The sequence below is a fragment of the Balaenoptera borealis genome, assembly GCF_965194805.1.
Source record: "Balaenoptera borealis genome assembly, chromosome: 11".
In the NCBI taxonomy this organism is placed as follows: Eukaryota; Metazoa; Chordata; class Mammalia; order Artiodactyla; family Balaenopteridae; genus Balaenoptera; species Balaenoptera borealis.
The window spans coordinates 10,528,201-10,548,255 of NC_138868.1; the positions used below are offsets into that span (position 1 = coordinate 10,528,201).

Here is a 20,055-nt window from a genome sequence, read left to right on the forward strand (position 1 = left end):
CCTCAGACCTACTGAATCAGAATGTACATTGGGCGAGACCTGCCTCCCTCCGCATTCTTGGGCACGTTAAGAGGAGCACTGGCTCCAGAACTTCCCGTCCTCATCTGGGCTGCCGACAGCCTCCACAGCGCCTCCCAGCCTCCATCTCCTCTTGCTGTTCTGAACCAGGTGACCAACTCCCGCTCAGAAAAAGCCTCACCTCTAATGTCACCTACTCCAGGAGGTGGGCAGGCTTAGCCCTCCAGCTCTGGATTGCCTGCTGTCTCTTAACTCCACCTGGCTTCCTTTCTTAAGGCATTTGCCACCCTCTCTCCTGGATTGTTTGTCTGGGTCTCATCTTCCCTCTTGGACTATGACCTCCCATGGGCAGGGACCATCTCTCCAGCACTAACTGCAGGCCTGGCGCCCAGCAGGCCTACAGTAAGTGCTGGATAACCGTGGTTCAGCATCGCCCACTGACCTGAGCACACCACGCCGGCGTCCTCCTTGTGGCCACAGTAGCCGTTTCCCGGCAGCCCCAGGCAGTCCCACAGGTAGGTCTCCGACCCGGAACAGTTCACTTGGTCCCGGTGGATGCGTCCATGGCCAGGGGCAAAGTGCAAGCCGGGCAGGGCCTGGACCGCCCAGCCGCAGCTCAGTTGCCGGCACACCACGTGGGCATCGTCCAGGTCCCACGTGTCGTCACACACCGAACCCCACTGTCCGTGCTCCAGCATCTCCACGCGGCCCTCGCACGGGCTGCCACCACCCACCAATTTCAAATCGAGGTTTTCTGGGGATAGGAGAAGGGGTTTGTGGATGCGAGGAAGGAGGGAGAGGAAGGGAAGTGGGGGGGAGGATTGTTGTGCCTGGGGCTGTGGACCCAGTGAGAGGGGCGGGTAACCCAGTGGGCAAGACTGGGGAACACTGCCTGTCTGGGCTGTGGACCTGGGGTGGGGCGGAGGTGGGGAACTGGTCAAGACTGGGGACCCAGGGGAGGTGCTGGATACCTAGTGGGAGGGGCTGGGAGCCTTTTGGGAGGGGCTAGTAACCTGGTGGGCGGTGCTGAGGAATCGTCTCAGGGCGGCGGGAGGGGTAGGCTGAGCGACAGACTAGTGGGTGGGGCAAGAGACCGGGGGGGTGGGGCAAGAGACCGGGTGGGCGGGGCCTGAAGAGCAGGTCTCGGGGCTGGGGGGCGGCAGTGCTAAGAGATCCTGGGAACCTGGCATATTTCTGTACCAGGGGGTAGAGGCGCTGCAGCCCTCCGGTGAGGGAACCAATTGTATTCGCGTCAGTGGTGGGTCGGGGTAGAAGTCTGGAGGGCGAGACTTGGGTCCAGTGGCCAGGGCTGGGGACAGGAGGCGGGGGCAGTGGCCGAAGAACTGGGAGGTAGGACAGGGAGGAGCCTGGCGGCGGGAGCGGGTTGGTCCGCTCGTACCTGCACAGGTGACCTGGACCGGCCTCTCGTCGCTGCTGCACGCGTGCTCCACCACCTTGCAGAGCTGCCATTCGGGGCCGCTGCACTGGACGGTGGGCGCCAGGGCCCACGTGGTATTCGGGGCCCAGCTGGCGTTTCCCGCGGCTGCACCAGGCGGCAGCGCCGGGGTCGGCAGGGCGGGCTGTTCCAGCGGCTCCGCCCGGCCGCAGCCCAGCGAGCGGCACACGGCCTCGGAGGCGTGGAGGTCCCAGAGTGCCCCGCATGCGGGCTCCCAGGACTGCCGGAACCAGACCTCCACCGTCCCGTTGCAGCGGCTGCTACCGTTCATCAGGCGGACCTGGAGTCGCTCCCCTGGAAGGGCCAGACCCTAGCTGAGCCTCGGCTGATTCGGATTCTGCCGACCTCAGGGATGGAGGTGGAGGAGGACAGCTGCCAAGGGTCCCACCACTGATCTGTTGCGTGACCTTGGACCATACCCTACCCGCTCTGAGCCTCAGCCTTCCAGTCTGCAAAATGGGGCTGGGCTGCCTCATCCCCTGACCTTTTGGTCCTCCTTAGAGACAGTAGAAGGTAGGGCCGAAGGTGACTGGAGGTTAGGATGGGTTAGCCCTGGGGTGTCCAGTCCCCACAAACTCTTCTTTCTTGCCTCTGTCTCCAGAGTCACCCTTGTGTGAAAGGAGGGCAGGGTTCTGGGTCGAGAGGCCCTCTCCCCCGCTACCGTGGGTGCCATGCTTCCCCTCCCAGGCCCCTCCGCTATTCTGAGGGTACGACCATGGAGGCTGCCATTGTGACACCGGAACCTTGGAGGATGGACATGCGGTTGGTGATGGGGTTGAAGATGGGCGGCCTCAGTGGATGGTGGTTCCCCCTTCCCCAGAGCCCCTCCTTGGGGAATCACCTCCTGTTTTTGCCCAGGGTTGCACACAACTTTGCACAGAGTAGGTCCTTAAATATCTGTTGAGTTCATTGAGGACCCATCTGATGGAACCCCACCACTCCTACCAAGTGTCCTTTAGCTTGTTCTCAACAAATCCCCTTTAAATGCCCGCTGAATACCTTGCCCACATGTGCATGACCTTTGATCAGTGGCCTCCCAAAGATGGTAGCGCTAAGATCTCAAAGAGAATCTAGTGGTGGAACTTCAGGCATCGCGTCAGGAAGGAGAAGTGTTGTCTGAAGTCAGGGAGCCTCCCTGGTACCATAAAAACCCACTTCCCTTTCCCATCACCCCAACAGACCACCTACTTGGTCTCAGAAAGCTGACTGTGAGCCCAGCAAGATTGTTTCCTCACCTGGCTCCGAGAGCTGGCTCTCTTCACTGGTGGTGTTGGGCTGGCCAGATGGGGCTGGACTTGGGTGACCTGAAATTAACCAGCAACAGCCGTGGTGGGTGAGTGAGCTCAGGCCTGGAGGGCACACAGGTGCCTTGAAGGGTAGGGGGCACTTTCTGGAGCCTTCTGTGGCTACATGGGGCCTCTGGTAGGACAGGGTCCTCGACCTTGGGTGCACTTACCTCCTTTCGAGAAATTCTCAAGCTTTGGAGTTGCAGCATTCTGCACTTCATCTACTAATCGTGCACGCATCCTCAGAAATCAGAGGAGAACAGAGAGGAACAACTGTGGCTTTGGGGCCAGACCCACTTACTGGCTGAGTGACCATGGAGGGGTTACTAACTGCTCTCGACCACAGTCCCAATTTGTTGGCATAACACTTGCAAAAGTTTAGTGAGTCTAAAAGGAGGCAATACCTGTAAAATACTTCACATACAGAAGAAGCTCAAAAATGGGAGTTATTATCAGGAAAAACCTTTTCGGTTTGGAAAATTTGTCTGAGAAATTCATACCAGACTTTAGAGTAATTGGAGCATCCTGAGCTGGGAACCATTGGACTATGACGTACTTTCAGACACTAAGAAACTAACATTGGCTGAGGACCGATTATATGCCAGGTCTTTGCATATGTTATTCCATTTTCCTTCAACAACAAGGTGAGGTAGGTATTAGCATCCACTTTTTAGAAATCAGGAAAGGGAGGCCCAGAGAATAGAAATCAATTGACTGTGCCAGATTGTGTCCATTCGTCCCTCCAGAGACTCTGTCCACTTTGCCCTGGGAGGCTGACCAGTTTCGACTAAATCAGCATCTTCCAGGGCACTTGGGCTTCTGTTGGGCTCAGCCAATGGGGAGCCCCAGCAGAGAGAGGAGGGAGGGAAGAGCGTGAAGTCGTGGTGTTTATCCTCCTGGTTCCCTCCCGGTGGGATCCCTTCGGCAGGTTGTGTCCCTCATCTGAAAGTCACTGGTCCTCTCCACGGGGTCACTTCTCCTTGACTTTCTCCTTCCGGGTCTCAATGACCACTCTGTGGTCTTGTCTCCTCAGGCTCAGGGTGATGACGGCTCAGCTGCTCCGAGCTCCTGGTTACTGCATTAGCCTTTCTAATAGTCCTTTTCTAAATAAGACCCCTTCAAACTCCTATTTTGAGCGTGCCACCTGTTTCCTGTTGGGACCCTGGCTGATACATGGCCTGAAGCCACCCAGCTAGCAAGTGGCAGAGCCAGGATTTGAACTGTCTCCGAGGAATTGGATCCATGCCGGGCAGGGATATTTCGGTTGGCAGAAACATAAAAGGAGGGATGTGGCTGGAACCGTAGTGCTCATAAAGGAGCTCCTCTACACTTCTGGGTTCTCCTGCCCTTAGGTTGGGGCCATTGACGTCTAGGCAGAAGGACGTGTACCCACTGCTGGACCAAGGTAGGTAAGAGGCAGTGAGCCTCTTCCATCTCTTCCTGCTCTGTTGTGGCCAAATTAGAGGCCCTGGGTTCCCGATGCAAAGACAAGGTGGAGGGGGACGTTGACCCACCTTGAATTTTGTGCAAGAAGTGAGCCTTTCTAGTGTTAAGCCATGAAGATTTTGAGATGTACTTATTATCATCACAGCCTAGCCTGACCTGGCCTGACTGCTGCAGGGGCTGAAGGTTCAGGCATGACTGCTATACATCCTCAGCCTCACCTGAGAATATTCCATGGACTCACACCTAGATGAGCGTACACACACACACACACACACATACCTGCAGACATAGCTCTCCTACAAGCATCCAACTGGGCTACTCCCTCACTCAGACAGAAGTAATCAAGCCTTTAATTGCCTGTCCTCACCAACTCCCCACTTGGCTGCCCAGCCGCACCCCCTGAATGGGAAATGACTCAGAATTCAGAGCACAAACTCTGCAGCTAATGTCATAGTCAGAGCGAGGATTCAAATGCTCCCAAGTTAGGATTTCAGAACCCCGGTTCCCACAGCAATGGTCCCAGTGCTCCTGTGCAGTTGTTATTATTTCTCCCTGTGCTGGGGTGGGGAGGGGGCTGGAGGGACTGGGGTGCTGGCTGCGGTGCGTGTGTGTGTGATTGTGGGGTGTGTGTGTGTATGTGGCTGTGACAGTGTGTGTACCATTATGTGTATGTCTCTGCGTGTATATGTGAGTGTGTATGTTGTTGTGACTGCCTGTGTGTCTGTGGGGGGTCTCTGCGTGCCTCTGTATACCTGTCTCTGGTCTGAGAAACTATTTCTCATGCATAAAGGCACACATGTTTTCTGCCAGATCAGAAAACCCTGGAGGGCAGAGCCAAAGGCCGGGTCAGCCCCATACCCCAGAGCGCCCAACACAGTGTTTGCTGATTGACTGAATGAATGAAAGAGTGAGCAGGGGCCGCCAGCTCCAAGGGCGGCCATCGCCGTGGCAGTTTATTGATACCAGATATACTCAAGGGTTTGTTTTCTGTGTCAGAGGCATTTTCCTGTCCCCTACCCCAACAAGGGAGACTGGCTTTTGTGTTTTGACTTCTGTGCGCAGGAACAGAAGTTACCTGTCAGCCTCCTTCCATCCAGGCCTCGGTTCACAGAGAACCCAGCGCAGGACCAGCACTTCCCAGACCTTGTTACTGCCTTTTCCTGGCCCTGTGCTTCACACCTTTCTATAAATTTAATTCTCATTTTTGTTGAAACAAATTTATTTGAAAAGGAGCCTTTACCCTGTCCTGTGAATTTGCTTTACGATGCAAAGATGCCCGAATGTAAAAGTATACATTGCAGTTTTTTGAACAGCAAACAATTGGAAGGAGTGAATGCCCATCTGTTGGGAAAGTTGCAGAATAAATATGGTCTATTTACAGCATGGCATCTTATGCAACCTTCATAAAGAATGAAATAGGTTTATACCAGTTGGAGGGATTTCCATGCTCTGTTGAGTAAGGAAGCAAGATACAAAGAAGAAAATACAATATGATACAACTTTTGTAAAACAATGGCCAAAAAACCACTCTTACGAACTGGTATGATTATGTGAACATGGAGGAAAGTATGGAAGAACACAGACCAAGTTATGAAAATGGGTAAATTAGAAAGGTGGGTGGAAATTCCCTGGCAGTCCAGTGGTTAGGACTTTGCGCTTTCAGTGCCAAGGGGGTGGGTTCAATCCCTGGTCGGGGAACAAATATCCTGCAAGCCAAAAAAAGGCAACCCCCCATAAAAAAGGAGGGCTTCAAGGGAAGGACAGAGCAGGGCCAGCTCCGTGGCCGTGTGACCTGCACTTAAGTGTCCTGGACTTGGTTTAAGCCCTGGTTCGAGCCCTGGTCTGGGAAGATCCCACATGCCGTGGAGCAACTGGGCCCGTGAGCCACAACTACTGAGCCTGCGCGTCTGGAGCCTGTGCCCCGCAACAAGAGAGGCCGCGACAGTGAGAGGCCCACTCACCGCAATGAAGAGTGGCCCCTGCTTGCCGCAACTAGAGAAAGCCCTCGCACAGAAACGAAGACCCAACACAGCCAAAAATAAATAAATTAATTAATAAATTAATAAATAATAAAAATAAAGGAATTCCTTTAAAAAAAAAAAAACGATTAGGTACAGAGGTAGATATGCAGAAAAACTAGAAAAGATAACAAGATAAATGGGCTTTTTGTATTGCTTGCCTACAATGCAAGGGAATTGTAAAAATAAGTATACTAGAAACAAAGCCAAGTTAGAAATATTGAAAGACATGTCATCATCAAATAGAGACTCTTTGAGGAGATCAGATGATCTCTGAGGAGGACAGAGCATTGAAAATAAAATAATTAAATACCTTTTTTACCTCTTTGTTCAGTGTTATTTAATGCTCAGTTCATTTACCACTTGGAATTCTCCTGTGTGCCCAGAAAACCATCTTGGGTTGAGCCTCACATTCTGGAAAGTTATGGACCAAGAGGGACAAGGGAGGGCGGGGAGCGTTTCTGACTGGGAGGAAAAAGAAGTTGGGAGAGCTACCCAGCCCCCCCAAGGAAGGTGGCAGCTTTTTTAGGCTGGTCCCAAGCAGAGTCGAGCAGGACGCTGGCTCGGGCAGCAAGAGGAAGATGCCAGGGGAAGATGAAGTGAAGGAGACAGAGCATGGGGAAAATGAAAGCACTGCAGAGCCACCTTGCCCGGAGCCCGAGAAAATGGGCCACTCGTCCCCTTCCTGGGTCACCCAGGCCCATGGGATTTCCCCGTAGCTCTTGGAAGGTGAGAGACACAGGGAGGGAGGAGGCACAGACACTGAAGGAAAGGGGGGTGTTCTCCCAGCCAAGACCCCAGCTGGCCGGCCCAGTGTCAGAGCAAGGCTGGCAGGGAGAGTTTCAGGTCCCTGTAGGGGCTGTGGAATGCCGGCCTGGCCACACACCCATATGGGGGTGAGATAGACATCAGCTGCCACTGAGGGCACCCTCGGCCCTGGCTCCACCAGATGTGTCGAGGAACACGTAGGCGCATAGTAGATGCTCACCCAGTGGACGGTGGATGCAGAGATGCTGTATAGAGGGGAAGGCACGGTGGAGCAGGGCTACAGAACCGTGGGGGGAGGAACCCACCAAAAGAACCAGTGTGGGAAGCGTGGCAGGCAGCATCGGCCAGAAGCTCATCTTTCTCTCCTTAGTATCAGTGCAAAAGTGTTTGTGAGCACGTGTGTCAACAGCCTTAAAAACAAAAAAGTACAAACCAACCCCTTTTGATCCGGTAATTCCGCTTCTGGGAACCTATCCTAAAGAAACGATCCAGAATACCACACTACACAGCGGTTAGTGTCCACGCGTCGGAATTGGAAAGTTCTCGATTCTTTTTGCTAGCGGAGCCCCTTTCTAACTGTGTGACTCAGGCAAATCATTGACCTCTCTGAGCCTCGGTGGCCCTCCTGTAAAACGGGAGCAGCAAGCACCCACGTTGCGGGCTTGCCGTGAGGATTAAGAGAGATGGTGCAGCCGGGGCGCCCTGAGCGGCTGCCTTGTTAGACAAAAAGCCTGCGGCCACGTGGCTTCTAATCATTAAAAAACAAAAACAAAACTGGAGACAAGGAGACAACTGAATTGTCTAAAAGGGATCAAAGGATTGGTTAGGAAAACACAGCATGTTAAAAATTTTGCAAAAAAAAAAATTTACCAAGAGTTTTTAAGGATGTGAGGGGAAGACCGTGTTGCAAGGTTCAGTGATGGAAGCAGGATACACAGTTCTCTCTCCCCAGGGCTCCCGCCCCAGCCTTGGCTTTAAGCTTCTGAAGGTCTTCCAGGACCCAGAGGGACCCAAGTTCAATGCCTCGTTCTAGCTTCTCATCGTACCCTGGGCTTTTCCTCTGTGACCCCAGCCACAGGTGATTACGTATTTTTTTTATGAGCAGTTTTGTGGCTGTCAGTCCCACTGAATTCTAAGCGTCCCATGTGTACCCCAAGGCCCACAGACTCCCAGTGCAGTGGCCTCCCAAGTTGGCCCAGCTGCTGCTCCAGGGCACTGCCGGGGCAGGGGTGGGGTGTGCCCCCCTCCAGGATTGGGACCAGGCCCCAGGAACTGCAGTGCCCACAAGTTTTGGGAGTGGCATGGGACTGTTGGCCGGGAGACCACCACGAATTGTGCTCATGCAGACCAGCCTTTCATGTCCTGAGCAAGGATGATAAAGGCTAGTTGAACCCAGGAGGACCTGCCTCCCAGGCTCTAGCTTGGGGCCCAGATATTCAAAGAGGGCAGCTGTCCAGAAACATCCACTGGCCCCTAGTCCTGAGATTCACTGGGTGCGCACTGGACTGCCATTCCCAGTTTGCAGATGGACATTTGGGAGACAACCAGATGGGTAACTAGTGTCCTATTTCCATCCCACACCGATGGGAGCCGTTACCCATCTCAGGCATCTTGAGTCCAAAATGTAGAGAGATAAGGGAAGGACTTTGTGATTCTTCCCATTGCTCTGATGGGGAAAGGGGAGGCCCCAAGACATGCCAAGTACCCACCACAACCTCCTGGCACAGCTCAGTGATACAGCTGACATGTATTCAGTACTTTCACATACCAGGCCTTTTAAAAATACTTTAGATGAATTAACCAGTTTAATTCTCACAGCAAGTCCACAAAGTGGGGAAACCAAGGTGCAAAAAAGTTTAGTAGTGATTTGCTCAAGATGACACAGCAAGAAAATGGCAAAGCTAGGATCCGAACCCAGGCTGCATGGTTCAAGAACCCACACTCTTAACCACTCTACTCCACTGGGTTGGAATCCAACATCCTGGTTTCTAGTTCAGTGACTGACCATGCCAAACGCGAGGGGCAGGGAGCTCTGACAACCCGGGTGGTCTTCCAAGCTCCTTCCAGCTCTACCACACTCAGCCAGCCCTGAACTTAGATAGCCCACCTCCAAGGGTGATGCAACTCAGCACTCAGTCAAGCCCCAGGGACCAATTCCCAAAAGGGCCCTGACTCTAAAGATGCGCAGCCGTGAGGAAGCCATCCTTCCCTAGGTCAGGAGCCCCTGAGATGGCATTCTGCCCGCCATCCCCACAACAAGGACAAAATGAGGTCTGGCAGCCCAGCCAGGAGCTGCTCCACCCCTTCCCCACCAACTCTCCCACACAGGCTGGCTCCGGCACTCCCTGAGCCCCCTTGTTTCAATTCTGAGGCCAGAGGAGAAACGGGTTACTTGGGAGAGTCAAGGACTAATAGCCCCAAGGAGTTTAGGGGGAGGAGCCCTGAGTGGGAGGGTGCTGGGACTACAGTGAATGTTCTTCTTTGAAAGACTCTCTTGAGGTTGTTGATGGAGAGCAATTTTTTTTTAAGTTTAATACTAGTTTTATTTACTAATAGATAGTGATCTTTAGTGGAACAGTAAACCTCTGAAATGCTTTTTTTTTAAATTTTTATTTTATATTGGAATATAGTTGATTAACAATGTTGTGTTAGTTTCAGGTGTACAGCCAAGTGATTCGGTTATACATATACATATATCTATTCCGTTTCAAATTCTTTTCCTGTTTAGGTTATTACAGAGTACTGAGCTGAGTTCCCTGTGCTATACAGTAGGTCCTTGTTGGTTATCTATTTTAAATATAGCAGTGTGTACAAGCAGTCCCAAACTCGATGGAGAGCAATTGTTAAAACAACTGGAAAGAAAAGACAAACTGTCTATAATTCCATTAAAATTGGAAAGAAGCATAGCGCTGGCTCGCACAAATAACTTATGACTTGATTCAGAGGGAATAGCTGTGTCCTGCCTTTGAAGGGACTTGGAGAGGTTAGGTTGAGTTTATTTTGTCTCAGAGACTGAGGCTGTCCTGGGGGCTTGGTTGGACAGTGTGGTCCTCGCTTCCAGAGGTGACCGGCATCGATGGTTACGTGACTAGACCAGGCTGTACCCACTGGGGACTTTCGAAACCCAGAAAGGTTGGGCTGACTTCTCCCCCATGGGAACCCAAGAGAAAGTCAACAACTTGGTGTCTTAGGCTTATTTAACTTATTTTACAGGATTTTTGTTTGTTTGTTTTCATTCTCTCTCATCATACCTAGGAAGGGCTTAGGGACACAAGGAAAACTCAATGCACAGGCTATGGACTGAATGTGTATGTCTTCCTAAAAATTCATATTTATATGAATAAATTCATATTCGAAGCCTTAATCCCCACTGTGATGGCGTTAGGAAGTGGGGGCTTTGAGAGATAATTTGGGATAGATGAGGTTATGAGGGTGGAGCCCTCATGATGGAAAAAAAAAAAAGCAAGAGACATAAGATCTCTCTACCGTGTGAGGATACAGCAAGAAGGCGGCTGTCTGCAGACCAGGAAGAGGACCCTTACCAGACACAGAAGCTGTTGGCACCTTGATCTTGGACTTCTTAGCCTCCAGAAACGTGAGAAACAAATGTTTGTTGTTTAAGCCACAAACATGTAAACCACCTAGTCTATGGTATTTTGCTATAGCAGCCCAAGCTAAAGCAGCACGTGATTGACAGAGAAAAGTGATGACAAAGGCTTCAAGAGTCCCAGCCCCAAAGGTCCTCAGTCACGCAGGTCAGAGAAATCCAGACTTTTTAGCTTGTATTTGTCACCATATTATATAACAGAAGATGTTCACCTGCATGACCTCCTCCCTACGTGCCAGATTGAATTCCCCTCCTTCCCATCACCAAACCCAGGGGAGGTAAAAGACAACAGTTCATAATCTGCAGTGAGAGGAAACTCAAAGATCAAATCAAGGTACACCACCGGCTTTGGGGTATGATCTGTTTCTGGAACTCCCCGTCTTACTCTCCTGCTCAGGAGAGTGAGGGCGTGTGAGCGATGTTTTCCTGAAAGCTGAGAAAAGAGTCTATTGCTGTTCTGCATTCAATTCCATTAACACTTGCTGAACTTGTACCACGTGCTGGGGCCTGGAGCAGGTACATGGGATGACCCCGGGAGTAGGAGGGTCCACAGCCTTCCCAGCACCAATGCATCAGCTTCACAGGTGTCACTCTTGGGAAATTTTTTTTTATTTTCAAGTTTTTTTTATTGTCTTCTCAGTTACTAATAAAAGAGCAGACATTTAATCAAAGAAGACATACACCTGGCAAATGAGCACAAAAATGTTCAACATCATGAATCATTAGGGAAATGCAATCAAACCATAGTGAGATACATCTCCACACTTTTAAAACAGGTAGGGGCTTCCCTGGTGGCGCAGTGGTTGAGAATCCGCCTGCCAATGCAGGGGACATGGGTTCGAGCCCTGGTCTGGGAGGATCCCACATGCCGCGGAGCAACTAGGCCCGTGAGCCACAATTACTGAGCCTGCGCGTCTGGAGCCTGTGCTCCGCAACAAGAGAGGCCGCGATAGTGAGAGGCCCGCGCACCGCGATGAAGAGTGGCCCCCGCTTGCCGCAACTAGAGAAAGCCCTCGCACAGAAACGAAGACCCAACACAGCCAAAAATAAATATAAAAATAAATAAAATTAAAAAAAAAAAAACAGGTAATACTCAAAGTACTGATCATACCAACCAAGTACCGGTGAGGAATACAGGGGGACTGGACTGCTCGCATACTGTTGATGGGAATACAAATGGGTACAGTCATTCATTTAGAACAAGAAACCATATGTTCGTATAAAGAATTTTAGGTACATGTTCATAGTAAACTTATCTGTGATGGCCAAACTGGAAACAAACAGGAAGTTCTTTTTTCATGATTTAGAACGGAGACTTTGGGGACAGACAGAGTAGTGATCCGAACCCATCTCTGTCGATCACTAGCTGTGTGACCTTGGGAAAGTCACTGAGCCCTGCTAGACTTCGGTTTTAACCTGGCACTGGGCATAATACATAAGCCACGTTGGATCGCTTTGAGGGGTGCATGGGTAACATATGTAACATGCTTAGGACGTGGTACATGGCCGCTGCCATTATGTCCCCCCACCCCGCTTTCTCCTGTTCAGTCCCGAATGGACATGGGAGGGCAGCTGGCCATTGACTATGTATCTATTCATTCATCCCAGGCATAACGATGGCTCTGAGGGTGCCTCACTTTTCTCTGTAAAGGGACAATTCCAGTTCCCCCAAAGCTGCCTTCTTTCCTCTTGCCTCCCCGTCTTTCTTAGGAAGCTTAGCAGAGCTGCCTCACACTCGCAACTCGCTATTCCCTTCCTTGGCTCTACAAACATGGCATCCAGCGTTCCTAGAGATGAGAGGTGGACTGCAGTTGCCATGGTAACAGGAGTTCCTCTAAAAGCAAAGGCTCCTGTGGACCTGGCCCCAAGGCTTGCTCAGGTTCCCATGCCAGACTCTACCTTCTTTGCAGCTACCAGATGGTAAGACGGGATACCACCAAGCATAGAGTTTCATGAGCAACTCATGATTGAGTTGCTCCAAGTGAGCCCAGCAGGCCAGAGACACTGGCCTTTTACAAGCCCCATCTTCTTGATCCCCCCGTAAGGATTCAGACCATTGCGTGCAGGAGGTGGACGTCCAGGTTCCTCTTCTAGAATTCCGATTCAGTAGGTCTTGGATGGGGCCCTAGCATCTGGATTGCGTAGAACCGTCTACCAGGTCTTGGGTAGCAGAAAGAGCATGGGATTGGAACTGAACAAGCCTGGGTTTGAAAACCAGCTTCTTCCTTACTATGGAAACCTTGGGCAAATCTCTTCATATGCCCCACTTGCCTCCCTCACCTCACAGGTATAAAAAAAAAAAAAAACCTCACAGGAGGGACTTCCCCGGTGGCGCAGTGGTTAAGAATCCACCTGCCAATGCAGGGAACAGGGGTTTGAGCCCTGGTCTGGGAAGATCCCACATGCCACGGAGCAACTAAGCCCGTGAGCCACAATTACTAAGCCTGCGCGTCTGGAGCCTGTGCTCCGCAACAAGAGAGGCCACGATAGTGAGAGGCCCGCGCACCACAATGAAGAGTGGCCCCCACTTGCCGCAACTAGAGAAAAGCCCTCGTACAGAAACGAAGACCCAACACAGTCAAAAGTAATGAATGAATTAATTAATTAATTAAAAAAAAAAAAAAAAAGGGGCTTCCCTGGTGGCGCAGTGGTTGAGAATCTGCCCGCCAATGCAGGGGACACGGGTTCGAGCCCTGGTCTGGGACGATCCCACATGCCGCGGAGCAACTAGGCCCGTGAGCCACAACTACTGAGCCTGCGCGTCTGGAGCCTCTGCTCCGCAACAAGAGGGGCCGCGGTAGTGAGAGGCCCGCGCACCGCGATGAAGAGTGGCCCCCGCTTGCCACAACTAGAGAAAGCCCTCGCACAGAAACGAAAACCCAACACAGCCAAAAATAAATAAATTAATTAATTAATTTAAAAAAAAAAAGTGACTAAGAGTTCACAAGTCCTTTAAAAACCTCACAGGAAAATAAAAAAAATAAAATAAAAATAAAAAAACCTCACAGGACTGAAACAAGATCACACAAAAATCCAATACCTGGCCCCAGTAAGTAGCGAAGAAGATCCTGCAGAATCAACAAGCACAAATGTATATATGTGATAGATGTGTGTGCATATGAGGAATAGGCAGTAAAAGATTATAAACAAGATACACAGGATGATCATATTCTTGTAAATACAATGCATAGAAAAATGGCCAAAGAGACCTCATAAAGTTGAGGATGATGATATCTTGACTCCAGAACACTACTTTTCTATATATAGCTTAGAAAAATATTTGCTGGCAAGTACACATGCAGACATATACAGGCATTGTCACTGCAGCAGTGTATGCAATCAAAGAAAATTGGAAGTAATCTAACAGTTCATCAGTAGGAAATAATTAATGATACTATGTTATATTTACAGACTGAATTACTTTGTTAAAAGAATGAACTAGATCTATATCTATCCACTTGGATGGATCTTTGAAACATATATTGAGTAAGAAAAGTAAGCTGCAGAACAATACATCCAATATGATACCATTTATAGAAAATATGGCACATGTACTATCTGTTGGGTATTGATACATTTTTAGGTAATAAAAGTATAAAAACATGGAAAAGAAGGGTACACACACCACACTTTGGAGCGTGAGTGCTCTGGGGAGGGAGGGATAAGGAAATATTTCAGCAGCATCTGTATGGTTTTCTTCCTTATTAAAATAGATCTGAGCAAATATGCGAAAATGTAAACATTTCTTAAATCTGGGTGGTGGGGATGCCTAGGAGTTGTTGAAACACTCTCTGTACTTCTGTGTGTTTTTCAATATTTCTCTCTAACAAAACGTCTGGAAGATTCTATAACAGGGTGGTAACAACAGTTACAGTTACAGGTAAATTTCTTTCTTTGTTTTCCTTAGTTACTAAATTCTGTACTATTTACATTATATATAATTTTAGTGTTGAAAATGAAAACAACAGTTTTTTTAAATGACAACATATGTGAAAAAGCCTTTGTAAATTGCTTGAATCATATCAATGCCCCCTGCCAATGAGTCTTGTATGCTTACATGGGTTTTTAATAGTTTTAAATTCTTTCATCTCCATCATGATGCTCAGAGGAAGGTATTATTATCCCCACTTTACAAATGGGGAAACTTAGGGTCCAAGAGGTGTGGAGGAACTTTCCAGAACAACAAGGCTCACAAGAGGCAAAACAGGGGAACTTCCCTGGTGGTTCAGTGGTAGAGAATCAGTCTTGCAATGCAGGGGACGCGGGTTCGATCCCTGGTCGGAGAACTAAGATCCCATACGCCACGGGGCAACGAAGCTTGCGCTTCACAACTAGAGACCCCAAGTGCCACAACTACAGAGCCCACGTGCTCTGGAGCCCACTCGCCACATCTAGAGAGAAGCCCTTGCGCCACAACTAGAGAGAAGCCCACGCGCCGCAACGAAAGATCCCACGTGCCGCAACGATGACCGGATACAGCCAATAAATAAATAAATAAAGGCAAAGCAGGATTTGAACCCAGACAAAGGGTTTCCTGGGCTGCCTTGATTACACCTGTTCAGGAAGTTACTGCAAGAGGGGTGACCTTTGGGCCAGGGCTTGGGGTCAAGGAACATTTCATTGGGGCAGAGGGAGCAGATCCATATTTATTGAACAGAGAGCTTTATAGACGTCATTCAGAAGCATCATGATGACCCTGTGAGGAAGTGCTATTATGAAACCCATTTAACTGACCAAGAGGCTCAGAGAAATTGTTACTACTCCAATGTCACAGAGCTTGGTGGTGAAAGAGCCAGAATTCAAATCCAAGCATGTTCCCCAGATACACTCTTTCCACTGTGTCAGGCAGCTTCCACAAGTGAGAGAAGGCAGAGGGGCATTTTGGGTAGGGGGTACAGCACATGCAAAGGCCCGGAGGCAGGACAGGGCCTGCTGTGTTAAACTAGAAACTCAAGTATGTGAAATTCAAGAATAAAATCCCCCAGAGTTTGGCCTCTGTGCGAAGGGCAGGGCTGGGTTTCTGGGTTTCAGTGGAAGCTGAAATTCTGCTGGGCCACGCAGGATTTTCCAGGGGGCCCGTCCCCACCCACCGGCTCTCAGGAGTGACTCTGGTTTGAAGTCTCCGAGAGCTGCTGGAGCAGCAGTTTCTGGGTGAATGAAGCTTGAGTGTGGGCAAGGGGTGAAAATCCCCCCAGCTCTCAGGGGTGATACTGACAACTTCCTGAGGTGGCCGAAAGCCCCCTTAAGAGAAGGGCCCCCTTAACGTCAGGCATCTAGCAGCTGTTGGAAGTCATCATCATTCCTCCTAGGAAGGAAACACAGCCCTTCCCAAGCAGGTGGGACTTCAGGATGGGACCAGAATGTCTCCTAGTGTGTAGGGACCAACCCTGGCTCAGCAGCTGTGCCCAGTAGCTCCAAGGGGCCCCTCCCCTCTCACCACCCACCTCCTCTCTCTAAACAAATCCAGGCCCAAATCCAGGTTCAAAGGGGAAGCTGGGGAGGCACGGGGGATGTTCAGCCTGAATCTCCACGGCCACCTTGTATCATTAGCAGCTGAAGGCCGGCAGCAGCCAACGGCCACAAGGCCAACCAGGCCCATGAGTTCAAGTTCAGGAAGTAAATTTGGTTTCCCTGGGAGGAGGTAGCAGGTGTGTGTCCCTGCTTTACATACAGCATGCACTCTCCTATGACTCTCCATTGGGCCCACTGAAGTCTCAGTTTTCCAGGTAAGAAACTTGAGCGACTTGCCCAAGGCCACAGTTACTAAGATGTGGAACCAGAATTCAACTTCCGGTTTCTCTAAATTCAAGCCCACTTCTTAGCTCTCTGGCGATATGGTCACCCCACACTCCCCTCCATAAGTCACGTCTAGGACACTTCTGAAGTGGCTCAAAATCTTTCATGTTTCTGCCTATCTTAGCCCTTAGTCAGGGAGGTGCCATTCCTTCCTTCCTTCCTTCCTTCATTTGTTCCTCATTCTTGGCCAGGCTCTGTGCCAGGCCCCAAGCCATGGTAGAGGACGAAGATATACTCAGAGATGATTATGATCAGGTAGAAGTGCTATCCCAGGGGTCAGAATAAAGTGCCCTGGGAAGGGTAGAGGTGAGAGGGAATCATTCTGACAATTGGGAGGGGCCTTAGAGGATGAGTAGGAGTTCTCAAGGATGAGAACATGATGGAGAGCAGGAAATATCCAAGCCTTTGCCAAACAACCTGGGAGATCTAACTTATACCTTTCCAGGGGGTGAGCGGGCTCAGAGGAGAGATCATGTGGGGCAGTGACCTACCACTCTCCATGCCACCCTTTCTCCCCACCAGTGGCCTGACACCACAGGGCTTCCCTATCCTTCCTTGCAAAGGTGCTCGAGCTCTGACTTAAATGCTGGGAAGACATCGTTGCTTTCTCAGTCCCTGAACCCCAGCAACGGGTAAGATCTCTGGTCAGCGTCTCCCCCTCCGGTGTCTAAAGAGGCCTTCAAACTGGGGTAAGGAGAGAGCCAGCTGAATGTTTGGTCAATGCCAAAGTATGATGGACCCTTGGGAAGCTTTGCAGAGGTTTGAGGTGGGCATTCTAGCTCTGGCAACCAGCACCCACTGCTTTGGGGTGAGGGTCTGGCTCAGCCAACAGACCTCCCACCTACTCACTCCCCGCCGCACCCCGCCCTCCCAATCCACTCCTCTGGCTGGGGACTCTGCTTCTAAACTCCAGAGTCCTGGGGAGCAGAGAAGTCAAGAAGCCACTTCCATAGGGTTGGGGGCAGCTCGGCAGAGTTGGAAGCAGGTGGGCTTTGGAGTCAGACAGATGTGAGTTCGAATCCCATCTCTTCCTCTTAATACCAGGATCTGGATTTCTTTTCTTTTTTAAAAACATTTTATTGGCATATAGTTGATTTACAATGTTGTGTTAGTTTCAGGTGTACAGCAAAGTGCATCAGTTTTACATATACATATATGCACTCTTTTTCCTAAACTCTAGTATCATCAGTGACCTTTGTCCACGTAAGCAGTGATGTTCATAGCCACCTCCTGGGGCTACTGGGAGATTAAAAGAGAAAATGATCGTCATGGGGCCTGACTCTCAATAGCTATTTGGCAACACGCTTGCACAATCTTTAATGCAATTCTGAAGCCCCAGATATCCCTGGGTTTTTCATAACTCTGTGGGTGGCCTTCCTGACCTGAAATGATGCCGGCTTGTCCATGGTCTTTATTTATTCTACGTGGTGTGAAAAATCATATATTTTGTTGCAGAAATGTTAAGGTGTTTGGTTACAGGGGCTGCTCAGGCCCCTGCTGAGACATTACATAATATATACATGTCACCTCTCTAAAATCCTAACATTCTAGATTCTGATTTGAACCTGACCCCAGAGATTTCAGAAAGAGACTCAGGGCCTGAAATGGTTTCCTGTCTTTCCCTTGAAGGAGCAGCTGTGTGGATGAGTTCTCGAAATTTAAGGCCAGAAATGATGACCTAACTTCCCCCTTTATCTTCTTCTTTCCTCACCTTCCCCAGTGGAAACCCTCCTCAGAAAAGAATCTTCTTCCATTAACCAATGAGGAAAATGCAAGCAATAGAATAATGGGCAAAAGGCAGGAGGAGGCCCTTCACAGAAGAAGAAACACACAGGACCCTTGAACATATGAAAAACACCCAGCCACACAGCCACAGAGGAAAGCAACGTCAGGCCGCAGGGAGAGACTGTTTCACAGGCACTAGATTGTCGACAATTAAGAAGGGTGGTAATATGGAGTGTTGGTGAGGATGGGGATCAGTAGGGACTCTGTACGTTGCTGGGGGGGGGGGCGGTGGAGCAAAGCTGTCACAACCACTCTAGAAAGCATTTCCATAGTCGTGACCCAGAAATTCCACTCCTGAGTCACGTGCGCGCGCATGCACACACACACACACACACATACACACGCACGCATGCACGCACTGCTATGGGCTGAATTGTGTCCCAGCAAAACAGATATGTTGGAGTCCATACCTCCCAGTACCTCAGAATGCAACCTTGTTTGGAGATCGGGTCTTCACAGAGTTAAAATAAGGTCACTAGGGTGGGCCCTAATCCAGTATGACTGGTGTCCTCATAAAAAGGGGAAATTTGGAGGCAGACGTATGCACATGGGAGGGCAGAGATGGGGATTTGTTTCTAGAAGCCAAGAAATGCCGAAGATTGTCAGCAAACCACCAGAAGCTAGGAGAGGGGTGTGGAACAGATTCTCCCTCACAGCCTCAGAAGGAACCCACCCTGCTGACACCTTGATCTTGAATTTTCAGCCTCCAGAATTGTGAGACAATACATTTCTGTTGTTCATGCACCCATTTGTAGTCCTTTGCAGCCCTAGGAAACTAAGTCACACGCGTACCTGCAACAAAGGTCACCTCTAGGAGGCAAGAGCTGGCAAGAACCCCCAGCTGCTTCTAGGGAGTCTTGGAAGAGAAGAGGAGGGGAACCCGCAGGATGGATGGATGTGCCCTCCTTCACTTCCAGATCGCCAGAGTCAAAAAATCCACAAGTGCTTTGTGGGACTCAGTTTCACGGCTACATGGACGTGGCTGGAACTGAGCCAGCTCCCACAGATGCGGGTGATGAAAAATGGTCTCTAAAGATCTTCAGGGAGGGCTTTAGAGTCTATCTAGAGAGCGAGAATTGGGGAGCTGACATTCCGGTCATACCCATTTCCCCTCAGAGAGGTTTGGAAACTTGCCCAAAGTCACAGAGAAGGTGGTGCGGCCTGGGATCCCATGCTGGTCTCCGAGACCCCAGAATCCACGTTCTCACAGCCATTCTGACAAATATTCATCACAACCAACACAGTGCCCTTCAGCACACCCACCTCCGCGCTGATGCGACTAAACGCCCACGACGCTACAGAGACTTACACACTCCTTCCCTCAGGAACGAAAGTCCTCACTGTGAGTGCGTGCTCGGTGAGATCTCTTTTAATGTGGCTGTTATAACATTTTTACAATAAGGATGACTAATGTTTACATTGTGTCTGAATTCTCAGCTGGAACCAGGTGGGAGTGACAAGGAGAGATGGTAGAATTGAGACCAGCCATTGTTATGACCTTGGGCGAGTCCTTGTCCCCTTTGCCCTCCTCCGACAGCCCCTGATGTGAGGTTGCCAAGAAGACTTTGCTTCCCTCCCTCACAACACAGCCCCCCCCAACTGGTCCTTCCACCAGTTAACGCAGTATATCCCACACCAGACCAATTTAAGATCCAAGATTAAATAGTATTGAATCACACAGTAAGCAGATGACTCCTTTTCCAATTCTTCAGTCCTGGGGATTACAAGTCTTTAACAAAGGGAGAGCTGACTCGGGTTTGGCTGGCAGGCTAGTGAAGGACACAGTTGTTCTGAGTGTCTTATCTGTTTATACAGATATATTCAATTTATTGAAGCAACATTGGTCTGAGATATATGAAACCTAGAAGATATCTA

The 20,055-nt window shown here is 50.0% G+C and overlaps 1 protein-coding gene across 3 annotated transcripts in view; it reads right to left on the minus strand.

Annotated features, from left to right (window-relative positions):
• CD6 (CD6 molecule) overlaps positions 1-20,055 on the minus strand; it is a 48,043-nt gene that overhangs the window by 15,507 nt on the left and 12,481 nt on the right. For all 3 annotated transcript variants that reach the window (XR_014231658.1, XM_082342711.1, XM_082342710.1), the window contains exons 2-4: positions 2,710-2,778; positions 1,418-1,768; positions 461-772 (exon numbers count right to left, since the gene is read on the minus strand). Coding sequence is in view for 2 of the 3 variants with exons in the window: in XM_082342711.1 (XP_082198837.1) it covers positions 461-772; positions 1,418-1,768; positions 2,710-2,778 (732 nt within the window). In the remaining variant the exon portion in view is untranslated. The remainder of the gene's footprint in view (positions 1-460; positions 773-1,417; positions 1,769-2,709; positions 2,779-20,055) is intronic.